At 34.6% G+C, this 18,440-nt stretch overlaps 1 protein-coding gene across 8 annotated transcripts; it reads left to right on the top strand.

Annotated features, from left to right (window-relative positions):
• Window positions 1-237: 237 nt before the first annotated feature.
• On the top strand, window positions 238-7,399 carry LOC128860604 (putative phosphatidate phosphatase). 8 transcript variants are annotated; one of them, XM_054098224.1, is made up of 2 exons: window positions 238-569; window positions 3,840-7,399. In XM_054098224.1, the coding sequence occupies exon 2, from the start codon at window positions 4,619-4,621 to the stop codon at window positions 5,642-5,644; it is 1,026 nt and encodes a 341-aa protein (XP_053954199.1). In that variant the 5' UTR covers window positions 238-569; window positions 3,840-4,618; the 3' UTR covers window positions 5,645-7,399. The 8 variants fall into 8 exon arrangements, with proteins under 8 accessions (XP_053954199.1, XP_053954202.1, XP_053954200.1 ...); XM_054098227.1 differs by having other exon boundaries at window positions 4,100-7,399; XM_054098225.1 differs by having other exon boundaries at window positions 238-521.
• The last annotated feature ends 11,041 nt before the right edge of the window (window positions 7,400-18,440 follow it).

Consider the following 18,440-nt stretch of genomic DNA (forward strand, 5'->3'; position numbering starts at 1 on the left):
AATATATACATGCTTTATTGTTGTCGCTACACAGTGGTGTAGTATTGTTACTGTATTTTTGTTTTAGGTGTGCGAAGCGTCGCGGCGGCGGCGTCTTAAATGTGGTTAGCCGCGCTGCGCTGCGTTGTGCCGCGCCACGACGTCACCTACTATGGTGTTGAAGTCGCTGTCGCCGCGTTCGCGTTGACGCTGGTGTGCAGCAGAGTGGCGCATTTGCTGTCCGTTGCTGCTCTAGTCCATGGCTAGATCGCCAGTAAAACGCTTTGACAATCAGCAGTCAGTTGCTGAGCGTGAACGCGCGCGTGTGATGATCATTTGGCGTGCAAAAAAAAAAAAAAAACAATATAAAAACACAAGCGAACTGTTACGATATTAATAACAAAGCAGCGGTCAAAAGTTGAAAAGCACAACAGCAAAATAAATAACACCGTAAAAGAAAACAAGGAAGTGGGTGAAATGTGTAATATTGAAAAGTGAGAAATGGAAAGGATTTTGAAAGCTAACAAGAAATGTCAAAATGAGTACGTAAACTAGAAAGTGAATTGTGCTTGGTTAAAAAATTGATAATAGTAAAAAATAAAAATAGTAACAATAAATTCTATAAATTTTTAACTAGTAAATAAAGATTTATTACAATAAATAAATCGAGTAATAAACATTGTCAAGAAAACTTTGAAACAAAAGAAGAAAGCAAAAAATTAAATTAGGTTGACGAGACAAATGTAGTAGTACATTTTTGCGTAATAATTAAATTTTTAAGGATATTTAAGAAACAATTTGCCTTTCGAAAAGATTTAATACTCAAAACCACAAGTTAAAACATTGAAAACTAAACAAAAAAAAAGTTATTGAACGAAAAAAAAATTAAAGACAAAAAAATGTATTAAATTAAAAAACTGTAAATTTTGAACCTTCGAAAACTAAAAAAACAACAAAAACCTATCGAGCGACAAAAAAATTGAAGCAAACAATTATTTTAACTTAAAAGACTCTGAATTTTAAAACTCCAAGTGTCAGTCTTACATAAGAGTCTTATATAACATTTAAAATTAAAAACAGAAGAATATTATGGAGCGATAAAAGAATTACAAAATTATTTATTTAACTTGACAAAATCTGAATTTTGAAACTCTAAAAACTAAAAAAAGAACAAGAAAAAAATTATAGAGTGACAAAAAATAAATAAAAAAAATTATTTTACTTAAAAACTCTGAACTTTTGAACTCATGATTTCGGTCTTGACAAACATTTTAAATTTAAAAAAGAAAACAAAAATCAGCGAAATATTAACGAAAACATTTATTTATCTAATTAAATTCTCAATTTTGAAGCTCTAAAAACTAAAAACGGAATAAAGCTTATTGAGCTTGAAGATTCAGAGTTTTTATGTAAGTTAAATAATTGTTTTCTCTCAATAATTTTTTCCCTTTCTAACCAATTTTTTTTTATATGAGGCATAAAGGAGTTTAAAATTTAAAGGTTTTTAAGTTAAAGAAAATAAATTTTTAATTTTTTTTTTGTTTCTATCGCTCGATAAGGTTTTTAGATTTCAGTTTTTAACCGCATTTGTTTAGGTAAGACTGAAGTAAAGGTTTCCAAAGTTAGAGTTTTTTTATTTTAAATAATTTTCTTGCCGCTCGATAATTTTTATTCTGCTTTTATAAAAACAATAAAAACAATTAAAAAAAAATATTTGTTTAAACTTGAACTTAAAAACTCTAACTTTGAAGCTCACAGTTTCTTTTTCTTCTTAATCGGCGCGATAATCGCTTACATGATTTTGGCCCAGTTTAACAAAGCGCGCCATTCGTTTCTTTCTCGTGCTAAAATTTGTTTTAAGCAAATTTTGCAAACCTAAAAAACTTATCGAGCGATGAAAAATCAAAATAAAAAGAAGTTGGATTAGAAAAACTCTGAATTTAGAAACTTCAAAAACTAAAAACAGCAAAATACAAATAGAAAAAAGTGTTTAACTTATAAAACATTGAAATTTGAAACTGATAGTTCCAGTCTTATACAAAGGAATTGAGTAAAACTTTACATAAAAAAAAATTATCAAGCGACTAAAACTCTAAAAACTAAAAATAGAATAAAAATTATCGAAAATGCAAAAAATTGTTTTAAATTAAAAGGCTCTAACTTTGGAAACCCTTGGTTTAGGTTAGGTTAGGGTAGGTTGAAGCGGTTGTCCACTGTAGGACACACCCAGGCTCATGGGCCATTGCGTTGCCGCGTGGGGAACTAGCCCTTATCCCTCCTGAAACCAATGTGTACTTATCAAAATTTCGACAGAGCCGAGATCTTCTAATTCATTAAAGAAATGTCCACCCAAAACGGCGAATCTATCATACGTCTCGATAGAGCAGGACAGTGACACAAAAGGTGCGGGATCGTCACTTCCTCCTCCTCGTCTAGACAACTTCTGCAGAAGTCATTAATAACCTTTGGTTTCAGTCTTGCATAAAAAAATGCGATCTAAAGAAAACTTATCGAGCGATAAAAACCAAAAAAAAAAAAACAAAATTGAATTTGAGAACTTTAAATTTCGAAACTCTAGAAATACAAACAAAACAAAAATGAAAAAAGTATCGAGCAACAGAAAAAAATTAAAAAAAAGTTTTTTTTAACGTAGAAACCTTTGAAAAAAATTGTTTGAAACGAGAAAAAATTATCGAGAATTATTTAACTAAAACTTTTTTAAACTTTAAATATAAAACAATGGAAAAATATTATCGAGCGACACTAAAAACTTAAAATAAAAAAAATTATCGAGCGGAAATAAAATTATATTAACTTTGTAACATAAAAAACTCTAATTCATAGTTTCAGTCTTATATAAAAAACTTAACTCACATTTTAATTAAAAAAAATGCAAATAAAAATTATCGGGCGACAAGAAGAAATTATTCAATCTTAAGCAAATTTTGAATTTTAAAACCATCGACTTAAAATAAAAAACTTTTTACAAATTATAATAAATTAAAAATGAAAAAAGGAAATAAATATAGCGAACGCTGAATTTTTCAAACGTTTTACAAAATAAATAATGGGTTATTCAATAGGTGCGCTTCAACTTTTTTCCGATAGGGAGGGCGAACGACGCAATATTTTTTATTTTTCGCTTGTCATTTGTAAACTTCATTAGTATACATTTCATCATGGAACGCTACACACTTGAGCGACGTTTGCAAATCGTGCAAATTTTTTATGAAAATAATCTTTCTGTTGCTGCTACTTTACGAGCATTACGGCCATTTTACGGTCCATTTAACAAGCCGTCCCGTTTTGGGGTTATGTGAAGTCATTGGTCTACAGTAACAAGCCGGCGACGATTTGTGAGCTCAGAGCCAATATTGAACGCGAAATTGCTGGAATTTCGGCCGATTTATGCAAAAGAGTGGTCGAAAATTGGGTTCAACGATTGGACCTCGTAAAACGTGCACGCGGTGGTCATGCAAAAGAAATCGAATTTCATACTTAAATGTATATGTTCAAACTCGATAATAAAAAAAAAATTAGTTAAAAAAGTCCAACCGTTTGTGTTTTATTCAAAAAAGTTCAAAAGTTGAAGCGCTCTTTCTGAAAAACCCTATACAAGTAGGCGCAAAATTAATCACGCCATCGGAAGATTTATAATTTTAGATGTCATATTTGACATTTGTGAAATAGACCACAAACAGGCAAGCAGTGGAGCGCTCTAACACTCAAAATATTTTTTGATTTAGTGAAAAAGTTATTCAAAAAATTTGGATGATTAATTTTGCGCCAGCCTATATGAAATTGTGATTCGTTTGAAATATTGCAAGCATATTGAGTTGCTTTCCTTTCAATATTTAAAGGTTACAAAAACAAAAATAAATAAATAAAAGTATTTAATAACAAATGACATTTTAAAGATAACCTAAAGTTAGCGAACGCAAGTATACGTGCATACATATACATATGTATGTACACGCATAAAAATTTCACAATCATCAATGACAACAAAAAATGTGTTATGAATGAAAACTTTTAAAAATAAAAAACAAAAAAAAAATGTGCATTAATTTTTTCAAATATATTTTTTAAATTGACTAACTTGAACGTGACACGCCACTAGCAAAACACTCACGATAGCCAACAAACAAAAACTCCAACAAAAAATTTATTAATCGGGTTTGCTTTCCAAAAAACGTATGAACGAAATGATAAAGTGGAAAATATTGAACTCATTGAAGACAAAAAATATTAAAGACAAACACAAAAAAACCTAAGCTGATAATTACCTCAAGTGAATGCTGATTGCTTATTGCTAAAACGTGAAACAAAAACAAAGATTAGAAATAAAAGCAGTCAAAAAGAAAAACAACTCAAATCGCAGTGGAAATCTATCCAATTTATTGCACGGCACCAAAAAAAAAATATAGCCTAATTACCGCTTGAAAAAAGCAAACAACAGAAAACGGATCAGCTGCTACGAAGATTGATTTTTATAACCGATAGTAAAACCAAACCAAAGTAAACATAAAAATTGGGGAAAAAAGCGCAAAGCATTCACCTGACAGCTGGCACGAACAGCACAAAATTTGCGCGCAACATCTCTCTTCCAACACCACCGCTACAATTCAGCCTCGCCAACATGCGCGCCTTCCAGCGTGGCTTCTTCTGCGCCGATCTTTCGCTGCGTTACCCCTATCGTGAGTGCACCATCACCATACCCATGCTGCTGATCTACACGCTCCTCCTGCCGATGCTCTTCATCTGCGTCGTCGAGATAATGCGCATCTGCAAGTGTTTCCGTCTGCGCAAATACGTAACTAATTTGGCGCGCAGCTTAGCCACCTTCAGTTTCGGCTTCATCGCCACCTATCTGACCACAGAGTTGGCGAAAAATGTTGTTGGACGCCTGCGTCCACATTTCTACACTGCCTGCCAACCGCGCTTGGCCGACGGCACCTCATGTGAGAGCGCCTACCAGCAGTTGGTGGGTGGCGGCGTCTATGTAGAACATTACTATTGCTCGAATCGTAATTTGAGCGCGCGGCAGCTGCGTGAACTGCATGTGTCCTTTCCGAGCGCGCATTCATCACTTTCGTTCTATGCCATGCTTTTGCTCTGCTTCTATTTGCATGCTGTGTGGCGCGGGCGTGGCACTACGCGCGTGCTGCGCCACATACTACAGTTCCTGTTGCTGTTGGTGGCTTGCTATATAGCGCTGAGCCGCGTGCGTGACTACTGGCATCACTGGTCGGATGTGCTGGCGGGCGCGCTACTAGGCTTAGTGTATGCCGTCTTGACAGCGGTCTATGTGGGACGTATGCTGAGGCCGACATTTACGGAAGCGGCAGCACAGAAGCACAAGAAGCATGCACAGCATCAGTACAAGGTGACAAAACATCATCAGCACCATCACCATCAGCTGACGTCGTCACAACACCATCTGACGCCGCATGATGCGCGCAGTCGCATGTTGCTGGTGGCGGCTAGTGGCAGTGTCAGCAACTTGCAGCAGCAACAATTGCTGTCGACGACACACGAGGAGCACGAGAAGCAACAGTTGCACGAACAAGTGGCGAAGGAGCATTTAATGGAGCGTGGCGGCATAGGCGGCGGTGGCGGTGGGGATTGTGAATGGAAGCTGCAGGCAGTTGTGTTGCCGACGTAATTGCAAGCAAAAGCGCCATGGAAGAGGGAGCAGTAATAAGGAAGGAGCGCAACAGTGAATTTAACAGCGGAACAAATCTGTAAACACTTCACATGTCGGCAAGTATTGTGATAAGAGCGGAGGAACGCCCCCACAGCGCAGGCTGTGGTTTGCATAGTAAGAGGGGCTGCACAGATACTTAGTTGATGTAAAAGTTGCGCGCGGAAGGTTTAAATTAAATTTTGTATCAATTGCAATAATAAGAAAGAAATCAAAAATATATTCTCAGGGCTTGGAAATCATATTTCGATAACACTTTTTCGAAAATCGTCGTAGATAATAGCAAAACTTTCTAATAAAAAAACAAACTAAGGCATATTTATATTTATTTGCTAAGAGTTACCGTGAGAAAAGATTTTCAAATAAGGGAGTGTATGACCCCTTTCCACAAAAGAGGCTTTCAACACTTACAGATAAGCGTCAAAGCAAACGCGCGCAGTTTTTTTCGAGAGAAATGCTTTGCGCGCTGCTACCCCTCCTGAGCTACGCCCATGAGCACTACACGCAAATTACGTTTGCATGCCTGAAACCCAAAAGCACACATGAAATTTGCAACAAAAGCACAAAACAACAACAACAACAAGCCAGCACCAATAATAGCCTTCAGTACCTGTATATAATTATCGGCCAACCAACCAACTAAGCAAGCAACCGAAAAAAGTGATTTTAGCAAAAGGCAAAAATTCACTATTGTGCAACAAAAAGTGGCTAAATCTGAAAGCACCAAAAGGCATTGCTATTTTCTCAGCTGCCGTTGTGTCGGCCGTTTTGGTAGTAAATACATGTGCATCAATATGGCAACATCAGTAAGCCTGACAGCGCTAGAGCTGTAGTAGCGGCTGCCGCATGCCTTTACTACACACAAACATAGTTGCATGCCACAAATGAACACAACAGCGGGCGACTTGATGGCAGTGAGTCACCAATAACAGCTTGAAAGCTAATACATTTATATGAAGAACATATGTGTGTGTGTATGTATGTATGTATGTATGCATGTACATGAGTTCATGTGTTGATGTACTTTAGCGCTGTTGGAGTTTGTTCCCCTTTGGATGTGGTGCAACAACAAGAAAAAGCAACGGCTACTGCATGAAAATGTAAAGAAAATGACATAAGCAAAAAGCAATAAGGAACAAAAGTAGCACCAGCTAGAAAAAATGCATTTATAAGCAGCAATAACAACAACGATATCAGTAGCAGCTAAAAAGCGTCAGCGCTCAACGGCAGCGAAAATGAAAGACAAAAACGTAGATTTGTAATAGTTAATATATTCCTTTACATGTTTGTATGTATGTATCAAATGTAATGTTGTATGAAATATTGTAGAAATGAGGCAGCTGCCAAAGAGCAGCTTTATAGTGAATATTCGTATATTTGTATATGGGGATGTCTGATTGTATGCATTCCACTTTGCGTCTAAGCAGCTCATTTTGTACACACTCCACATACACACGCACACCCACAACCCAATCAATCAATCGACTCATCAATGCGAACATATAAATTTAAATGAATTATATCCTCATAACTTTTACGTCAAACTACTTAAGTACCATGATTTCCTCCTAGACATACATATTTATACACATATACACAAGAAAATGAGCATATATATGTAAATTAAGTATGTAAAAATTTATGAAAAAAATTGGTAGGCTAAAAAAATTCTTTTGCCGCATGAAACAATAAAAATTTGTACTTACCTTTACTGAAGGAATTTTGTTTTTCTAATATTTCTTTCACTCACTTCACATGGACGAATATTTGCATTACTTGTAGAAATTGGTAAGTATGCAGTACCCACGCAATTCAGTCTTATTTGGCGTTCTTCACGTTTGTCGACGGCATAACACATGGGTTGAAAAGTCCAGGTTTTAAAAAAGAAAATGGGTTTTTTTTTGTTAAAAATTAAAAGGATTATATATATATAGGTATATATTAGGCCGGGTCGATTTGTGGGGAGGCAAAAAAATCGCCCATTGCTCTGTGAAAATCATATTCTAGGGATCAAAATGAGAAACTTTGCCGAAGGAACCATACCTTTAACCCGAATTCTGATGTTGGATCGAACTTTTTAGTTTCTTTTCTCATGTAAAGGCAAAAATGGTGATATTTTGATAAGATTGTATGGGGAACCCCCCAGGGGAGTTCCAGGGGGTGTGCCACTGGCATGGGTAGATCGGCCGTCCAAAGTTAGTGGTGGTCGGTCATAATTTGGACTCGATTGGAGCACTCTAAATGGGTCAAAGTGGGATTTTTCGTTCGACCCAAATTGGGGGACATCAGAATTCGTTTTAGAGGTATGGTTCCTTTGGCAAAGTTTCTTATTTTGATCCCTAGAATATGATTTTCACAGAGCAATGAGCGATTTTTAAATCGACGCGCTCTAATATATATATATATGTATATAATTGGCGCGTACACCCTTTTTCGGGTGTTTGGCCGATTTCCTCCTCTTATTCGTGGTGTGCGTCTTGATGTTGTTCTACAAATGGAGGGACCTACAGTTTCAAGCCGACTCCGAACGGCAGATATTTTTTTGGTGTTTCACCGAGATTCGAACCTACGTTCTCTCTGTGAATTCCGAATGGTAGTCACGCACCAACCCACCCACCCGCCGTCTGCTTAAAAATTAATTAACTTATTTAATTTATAATCAAGTGGCAACCCTATTAAATTTTTTTCTGATTTTAAACTGTTTAAGAGTGTTCCAATTCAATACCCATATGAATATGAGATATTTAATATTTAAATGAATTGAAACAAGTGGCAACCTTATAAAAATATTCTCAGGAAAAATGCACATAAAGAGAATTAAATATGTTGTACTTAAATGCAAGTTTTCATCCAAATCGAAATAATTAGTTCATGTTTTTAGCTTATTGAATTTGTAAACAGGTGGCAACCCTATGCAAATATTTTTTCTTAACTCAAGATATATATGATATCCCTCATTCTAAATCCATATGTTAATATTTTAGTTAATATGTAAATGAATTGAAACAAGTGGCAACCTTATACAAATATTTTCAGGAAAAACGCACATCTAGAGAATTAAATACAAGTTTTCATCTAAATCAAAATAATTAAATTAGGTTTTTAATTTATTTAATGGGCAAACAGGTGGCAACCCAATTTTTTTTTTTACTCAAGCCATAAGATATCCCCCATTATAAATGTTAATATGTTATTTTATATTTAAATGAATGTGAAACGTCTGGCAACCCTGTAGAAATATTGTCAGGAAAAACGCACATCTAGAGAATTAAAAACAAGTTTTCATCTAAATCAAAATAATTATATTAGATTAAATTAAATTAAATTAATTTATTTAATGTGTAAACAGGTGGCAACCCTATATATTTTTTTACTCAGGCCATAAGATATCCCCCATTATAAATCCCTATGATAATATGTTATTTTATATTTAAATGAATGTGAAACGTCTGGCAACCCTGTAGAAATATTGTCAGGAAAAACGCACATCTAGAGTGTCAAATATGTATTACTTAAACGCAAGATTTCATTAAAAAATTATATAACAAATAATATGTATAAAAATTAGGTGGCAACCCTCTTCAGAAAACTTGCTCAAATTTTCTGAAATATCTTTTTTTGAAATGCAAAATTGCCTGCCAATCCCACGCCTTCATTTTGGCTGACTAATAAATTTATATGCAAAATTCGGTGGCAACATTATACGAATGTTCTTTGGAGCAACGCACATCTAGAAGGTAAAGCATCATTTAAATGCAATATCTAACCAAAATCGTATTTTTTTATTTAAACTTAACAATTACAACTAAACTAATATGTACATTTGAAAATTAAATCGCAATTTGAAAAAGTCGAGCCAAGAATCACCGAGAGATTGTTGTAACTCCTAAAACACTCAGGCTAAACATGCCATTGTATTCAAAGCGCTGGAAAATAAAAGGGTAGATAGTCAAGGCGAAAAAGAAAAAAGTAACAGAGAGAAAGGGATAGAGACATAGACAAATTAGCTAGTCCTGTGAGAAATTTACAGAGGCTTTGGTAAGTCTGAAAATATACCTCAGTTTGAGAGAACGAATTTTATTCATTCTTATGACATCGGAACCCAAAATTCGTAGACTTGCTGTAGCAGAGTCAGGATACTCACAGAGAAAATGATCAGTGCTATCCGTCTCCTCTAAGCAACATAGGCAAATCGACCCGAATGATTCGACTCAATGATTCCAATGGTGGTCATATGCTGACCCCATGGATTGCGTTCTGTCATAATACCAGCCTTCAACCGAACGTCTTTTCTTCCCAGTTTTGGAGGAAAGTTCGACAGTTTTCTGTTCGGGCTTGTCTGAAAATACTCCATACGCTTACTTACCATTGTAACTTATGGTTTTTCAGAATAATTTGTACACAATGTTTTTGTTTTCCCAAAATAAATTTTTAATCAAATTTTCTACAAAATTCTTTTCATTTCACATTTGCTAACTTCGAAAAAAAGTTTATTTATTTTCTTCTTGCATTCTGTAGCTTTATTTTCCAACAATATTTTGTATCTCAAAAAAATAGTAGGTATAAGAAGATATTCGAGTTCTTATCCTTACTGCTATATCCTTCGATTGACCCAATTTAATCTCCAGACCTTCGTCTAGGCCGCCTAACTCTACTTTACTAAACGCACCCTTGTAGTGAGTTTGTTATTGTTGTAACGAAGTTACCTTTGTTATGCAGCTTAGTTGCGAAATCGCATACAATTTTTACTACGGTTGCGCCAATATTTGATTTAAGCACAGTCAATCAGTCCACAGAGTGGAACGTGTAGAAGCAGAGCGAAGATAGTCCCTTAAAGATATGTATTTGTATGTAAGTATGTGCATACCCTGCAAGAAAATTCACTCGTAACATATCGTGCTGGTGATTTTGGAACCATATCTAAGTCGTGTTTCTTTTCGTTACCCTATAACCAGCTGATGAATTCTACACGTCCTAGGAAGTCTCAAGTCTCCTCTGCTACATTCCTATTTCAATAGTTCGAAACTATTAGTACTAAATTCGATACATATTGTACGCTTGCATCCTTTTCAATAGAATAAGAATGAAATATTATTTACTAGCTCGCGCGGTCACCGCTGTTTCTGTGCTTGATAATATAAAGCTTTCACAAGCCATTCAAGAGGTATCTGGTTCGATTTTAATTTTTATTTGTTTTTAAACTATTTTAGTTGAATTTATCAACCTATAATTTATTATTTCCATGGTTTAAATTTAATTAAAATTCGAATAGCGAAATGGTGCTTAAAACTAAAATCGTACTAGTTCTGTTCCAGAAATTCCTTTCACTAGCTCAGATTTACCTTGTAAATATTCGCATATGGCGAAGATTTAGGAGCAGCTTATCTATCTGAAGCACCACAGCTCAATGAGTACACACGCCGATAGGATGGGTAATTTTGATGAAATAGAAAGTGAGCACCCACATCTTTCCTACAGAGATTAAAGTATTACTCAAATATAGATTAAATACCTTTTGGGCGTGGACAGTGATTGAACCAAGGCAACATATCTGAGTACTTTGAGTAAAGCCCTGTCTGTCTGTTAGACACTGAATGGCTAGCGTTTAAAGCAATATTTTAACTGTCAATCATTCATGGAAGTTGCTTAAGAAAGTGGTCAGGTTTTTGACTTAAAATAGAAATTTTTCATACCTTTCATTTCTTATCTTAAACCTTTGTATAAGAGCTTATACGTTTCGTGAATGCTTTACAGAAGAGTTTGCTTCCCCAGTTCCCCTATTGTTTAGTTCTGCTTCAGTTGCTTTAGATTCATCCAGCTACCAAACTTACCGCTATTTTCCTATGGGGCCACTAAATCTCAAGTAGCTATACAAATTCAGATCAGCTACTTCGAGCATCTGCTGCAGCGACAAATTTTATCAAATTTTATCATAGCAAATATATGGAAATGATTCAGATGTCAGTGTGTGAGTGTGTGAGTGGGTATTTGTGCAGTCATGTGTTTAGTAGTTGTGTAGACGCTTGATTTGTTATTGTCTCTATGCCAACAACAAATCGGAAAATTGCCTACACACAATTCAATTTCACATAAAAGTATGTAGATAGGTACATAGTACCAATGTAGTAGTGAGAATATACACATGCATATACATATGCATAGGACTAAGTAAGTATATCAGTGTGTGTGCGTGTGTTTTGGGAGAAAGAAATCGCCATCTCTCGCATAGACACGTACAGCCAAGCCTCGCCTGCTATTGTGCTTGTTTGCTTACATTTGGATGTGTCTGCTTTCCTTGCCACGTGCATGTGTGCGAATATATTTATGGGTGTGTATGTGCTGTACGCGCTATTTTTGAAGAATGTGAATTTAACGAATCATGAAATACGATAATTGAAGCATGCAGTGTACCATTGTTGAATGGAATAATAAAATCACCCGGGCAACAGCAATAACAATGGCAAAAGGCAAGAAAGAATACGAGCGCAAATTCAAGTTAGTAGTTTGGAAAGTTGGGATATGCCCCGGCAGGCGCATACAAGTGCGGAACTAACTGACTTAGGATGCTAACATTTCCAAATACACAGTTACGTACTAGACAAATAAGAATGTAGTAGGGTGTGTGTGTGTATGTGTGTGAGTGAAAGGTATCGCAAGAAATTGTTACAAAGATTTTGACTTGCAGAATTTGCGTTTTTCACGCTTGCTTCGAAAAGTTCCTGCCTACCAAAGGCATTGTGAAATTTTGCTAAGAGGGAAAGCGCAGAAAGAGGCAGAAAAGTAGGCAGGAAGTGTCGGCGGCGGTAGCATCAGGCTATTGAATTAGTTGAAGGTAGCAAATATGAAATGAAATTGAATTTTTATATTATTTTTTCTCTTTGCTTGGCTAGTCGATATGCATTGGTGGCAATGGTTGGCAATTTGTGTGGCATAAAGCGCACAAGTCGTTCGAAAAGTTTGGAAAACTAGTTTGCAAGTGACTTTCAAATTCACTTTTATGCTTAAGTTTGTTACGCGGTGAGATTGCATAAATTAAAAGAAGTGAAAATTATTTGTTGAGAAGTTGGAATGTGGGGGAAAATTGTTTTGAAACTCATTTTGATTTAGAAATTCACGATATACGATCACGCCTTTTTGAATGTTTGACCGAGCTCCTCCTCCTATTTGTAACGTGCGTCATGATGTTGTTCCACTCATGGAATGGCCTACAGTTTATTAAGCCGCTTCGGAAGATATTCTTATATAAGGAGATATTTTGATATAAGGAACTTTTTCATGGCTCAAATAAACTCGGAGGTTTGCCAGTGACTGCTGAGGGACGCCCGCTGTCGGAAAAAACTGTTTCTCTTATATCATGTTCGTGCATTAGAGAGATTAGAGATTCAAAGATTCAAGCCTACGTGCTTTCGAATGGTAGCCACGCACACACTCATTCGGCTACGGCTGCCCCCTATTACCCACTATTAGCGTCAATAAAGTTTAATTTTCATGCTTCAGAATAGGAAAAGAATTTCTTACTAAATATTTTTTTATTTTTAATTGAGAAAAAATATGCGCATAAGGGTACCTCTTCAAAACAAGGCTGGTTTTCCTAGCGTAATTAAGAAATTTGTTATATTATAAGATTTCTGCCAATATATTTAGGAAAAAAATTCAGAATTTTTTTGAGTTTTTTATAGATAAAGTGATTTTCAAATTTTTTGCCATTAAAAAGTACGCATAAAATTCGAAGAGTTTTATCAACGGTGTCAACGTAATGCGATGCGGCAATGAGATCAAATGCAAACCCCATAAAGAATCTATTGCGGTTTTTTGGAGACACTTTCACCTGAGTATAGCCCACGTAAATTTAAATATTTGCCCGAAATATTTTGGCGGAAGATTTAGTATATAATAAATTTTATAGTTCCCATGGAAAAACAGTGTCCTTTTTTTTTTGTTTGCATGGAGATTGGTGCACCCAAATGTACACATTTTAAAACACTTTCGCGTCGTGGTTTCTTATTTTGTTTACTGTTCTTTCATAGTTCGTTTTGACCCTCGCTGAGTTAAAAAAATGTTTTCTTGAAAAAATTTAATTTAAAAAAAAATTATGTTTTCTTGAAAAATTTAATTAAAAAAATTATTTTTCTTAATTAAAAAAATTTAAAGAAAACCAAAATTTTTTTAGAATAAAATATAAGATTGATGTGACGTGACGTTTTCAAAAAAAAAAAAGAATTAAAAAAAAATTTTTTTTCTAGAAAAAATTTAATTGAAATAAAATTTGTTTGACTTATTGTATCATGTTACAGCATTTTTTTAGAATTTTGTTTTTTAATCTTGGTTTTTTTTAAACGTTACGTCAATCTTACATTATTTCTTTAAATTTTTTTAATTAGGAAAAAAAATTGTAATTAAATTTTTCAAGAAAATAAAAATTCTTTAATTAAATTTTTTTCACGAAATTTTGGTTTAGAATATAAAAAACTTTCTTGAAACAAGTAAAGTGTTTTTTTATTCAAATTTTTTTAAGGAAATAAGACTTTTTTAAGACACAAAACTCTTAATCTTTTTTTCTTGTCTTTCGTTTGGCATACTTTTTTTGTACTTCTAAAATCAAAAAGAAAAATCTTGCACAATTTTAGCTAAAAATAAATATGTCTACGTCTACTAAAGTTTAATTGAAATGAATCTTCGGAAAAATTTAAGAAAGTTTCAGAATTCAGGTTTCAAGATTCAGATTGTGTTCCCGCCTCAGCTTAGTATGTATATATATAAATAATTGTGGAGTGCATCAAGACGGTGTTATTCCTTCATGTTGACACCTACAGTTTCAAGCCGACTCCGAACGGCAGATATTTTTATGAGGAGCTTTTTCATGGCAGAAATACACTCGGAGGTTTGCCATTGCCTGCCGAGAGGCGACGGCTATTAGAAAAATGTTTTTCTTAATTTTGGTGTTTCACCGAGATTCGAACCGACGTTCTCTCTGTGAATTCCAAATGGTAGTCACGCACCAACCCATTCGGCTACGGCAGCCGCTTAGTATGTATTTCTGTAAAATACTGGTATTAGGATCCCATTTTATTAACACAGCGGAAATAATACCACGAAAAGAGTAGGAGAATTTTTTTCAAACTGCGCTCACCCCTCGATAGGCCATGGCAAAAGCTTCGGGTGCATTTCTGTCATGAAAAACATTCTCATAAAAACCTCCTATCCAAAACTATTAACTATTTGCATGTGTCTGTTCTCAGCCATCGCAGCGGGGAATCATACTAATTGTATGCTGTATTTATTTATAGAATTAATGAACCTTGTTTATCCTTCATAATCTTACATGTTATGTATCCCTGCTCTTTCGACGGAAATAAATTCCGAGCACTATAACGCCCAAGTACAAATTTAATACGGCCCCATAAGGGCAAACCGTCATCGCACACTGTTTTGGTCTGAGAAGACCCCAACAGAAACTTTCTCCGAAATATTTTTCTTTAACATTTTAATCCCCCATCGACAGCACAAACTTTATATTTTTCAGATTTTTTAAAACAAGGGTCAAAATGACCCGCACAGGTAAGCAATTTTGGGTTTATATCTTCCACACTTAAACGCGCTATTAAATTTTATTTTATACTCTTACAGACAACATTAATAGAAAATTTAGTTTCATAAGAGTTTTTTCAAATAATTTAGACCAATTTGAGTCCAAATTTCTTTATTTGCTTACCTGAAAACACTGCAAAAAAATTTTAAAGCTTTGGGGAAAAACTGCAAGTGAACTATTTTTCTACAGATGTTCCTTTGTCATAATTCTTGTACCGCTTCTTGTCTTTTCTCCCTCCCATTTGGTTTTATTAACATCATCATAAATTCCTAGAGTTCGAAGTTGAAGCATAAGGCCACATCTCAAAGTGTTAATAATATATTTCCGCAAGCTTGGTGTTGAAAAATTATTATTTGTTGGTAAAAAAGTTTATTGCAAAAATTCCCCGAAATGCACACTAATCACACCTTCGGGGAATGAAAGGTTTTGTAATTCTTTTGCAAGAAAATTTTAACTTAAACCCATTTATTGGCATTTCATATCAATTACGCGAATTCTTTCCTGACGGTCGCGACAAGTGCAAAGGTATAAAAAATGACGCATAATCGATGATATTTCACACCCAAAGGAATGTTAATCACTTTGCTTTCTGTTGATAAAAAAATATACATTTTAAAATCTCTTTGCAACACACTTTAAGATATCTAACTTAGGTATGTTTGTATGTGTATTTGTACCTGGTTACAAAAATCAGTTGCACGAATCGCAAAATTACGCGCGTAAGTATTTGTAAGACAATGAAATTCGTATCGATTTGATAAGTGCGCTTCGTAGAAATGGAATTTCATTAGATACAGCAAATATTTAAAGAGACAAAGCAAATATTTAAAGAGACAAACAAAAACTACGCAGTTCCTTTTCATTATTTATACTTTTTGCCATTAATTGCTATCTTTAATCTACGAAAAATGTTGATTACAAATATAATAAATACCAGCTGATAGCAGCGTAAGCGCCGTAGTGGAATTTATTTTTAGGCTTATCAATTAACTGATATTGAAGAAAATATTTGTTAAATTTTTTATTAGTTAATTTGGAATCTTTTTAGCTTTAGATAAGCAAAAATATACAGATAAATTAAAATTCTGGCACTATAAAATTTGTCACTGCACAATCGGGTTATAGCAGCGAAGACTTGCATATCTAAAATCGCTGCTTGCGCCAATAAATACCTCATAAGTATTCGCCACCTTGCGCTGTGATTATCGCCACGCTAAACAAAAAGTATGCAGTAGTGTAAACATTTGAAATTAGTTGATAGTCTAACGATTTCTATAGTTAGGCATTTAGGCCTTCTAAATTTTGTTCGGCTAATAGTGATCTGATTTGGCACCCATATCATTCCGTTCGGCTCTATTAGCTTACGTGAAGTCGATACTCAAACCCATTACATTTGGATGAGATCAAAAAAGCATTGCTAGTTTTTTCTTCAAGCTTCCTCTAAACACGCCTTTAAACATCCGATCTTGGCTTGAGGTAGACTGAAGTACTTCAGCTGTAATATAGTCGAGTCGCTGAGTAATAGGAATTCATCTACTGAGAACCTACTAATAATCATTAGGGCGGCTGAAGTTGACAAAAAAGTTTTTCAAACTATAAAACTAATTATGACACACCACATTTTCACCACCACAACAAAAGTGTGAAATACGATATAAAGTAAACAGAAATGAAGCAGTAGCTTTGTGCTAATTTTTTTTATAAATATCGTAGCAACGCACACCAACTACCAATAAGGAACTCATATTCACTCAGCCTTGCTTATTCCACAAAAAAATATCTATGTATAGGCCAAATCGTAGTCTTTATCAGCTCCTCGCTTTATCCTCAGCTTCTTTTAAGTGAGTATCACGCATCAGTGCGTTCTTAGTAGGCATATTTTCATATCCTAATTCCTTCTTAGATGGTCGACTAATGAAATAATATATTCCGCCGCAAACTCATACCATCTTTCCAAGGGAATAATCAAAATTAAAATACCAAATTCATGTTTTGCATTTATTTGTATTTTTCCTAATCTCCTACCAAAAAATAAATTTTCACCCAATAATGCGCCTAAAACTATATTTCCAAGAAGGTCTTCCTTTAAAAAAAATATCCCAGCGATTTAAAATATGTTATAATTTCCAGACGGAAATATTGAATTCATCAATTCTGCAATATCCCATTAAGAATGACAAGTGAAGGAAGTACTCACACAAAGCTAGAGGCTTTTCAATTTTTTTGATTGATAATAAACATTAGGGACACTGAAGCCAAAAACTATGACGCTTGAAAGCATTTCGAAAAGCATATATGTATGTGTATACACACACACATACAAATGTCTATATTTAAATGACTAAAAAAGCCTCCATGCGCACATACATATACACACATGCGCTATAGTCATAATTCCTGAGCTATGAATTTTGAGGTGTTTTCTGTGGTTTTCCATAGTCCAGCTTGTGGCATGCACCCAAACGACTTAGGATACAAATTAAGAAAACCATTTTGTCAACACGTGTACGAGCAAAAGTGATGAAGTTGACTTTTTCCTCAGAACAATCAGCAGCTGTAGACATATGCATGTGTGCGCATCAAGGTGTCTCAGCAACATAAAATCCTAAAATTTGGAATCCTAGGCATATTTGGTGTTTTAAAAAAAACTTTTTTGCGCAGCTCAAAGTTACTTGTGAGCTTTGCCATTTTGGAAATATGTACCTAAATTTTTAAGTATTTTGAAAATTTTCAAAAAACTTTGATGAACACTCCTTATAATCACCATATGAAGCCACTGAGCATATAGAACAAAATTTTGCCACATAAACTTTTTCCTTGCAAGACCCGATTTTTAGATATATTTTTAACTTGAATCAGCTCACGAATTGACTTTTATTGGACTAAAATATCATTATTTTTTTGCATGTGCCACCCTAATGTGTATATGTGCATGTGTAAGTATTTATAAATTCACATGCCCGCCAGTGTGTGTGAGCTAATGAAGCTGTTGGCAAAATTTATGGGAATATTTGAAAGTACCAAAGCACTTACCCTGTAGGAAAATTAGTTGACTTGGAAGTTGTGCGTTTTAGTGAGTTCGGCCCATTACCACAAAATGCTCCATTTCTTCAGAGGCTAAATTTTGTATTCAAACAGTTAGAACTCTAATCAATACTGGGACTGATT

The sequence above is a fragment of the Anastrepha ludens genome, chromosome 4 (genome assembly GCF_028408465.1).
Source record: "Anastrepha ludens isolate Willacy chromosome 4, idAnaLude1.1, whole genome shotgun sequence".
Lineage (NCBI taxonomy): Eukaryota > Metazoa > Arthropoda > Insecta > Diptera > Tephritidae > Anastrepha > Anastrepha ludens.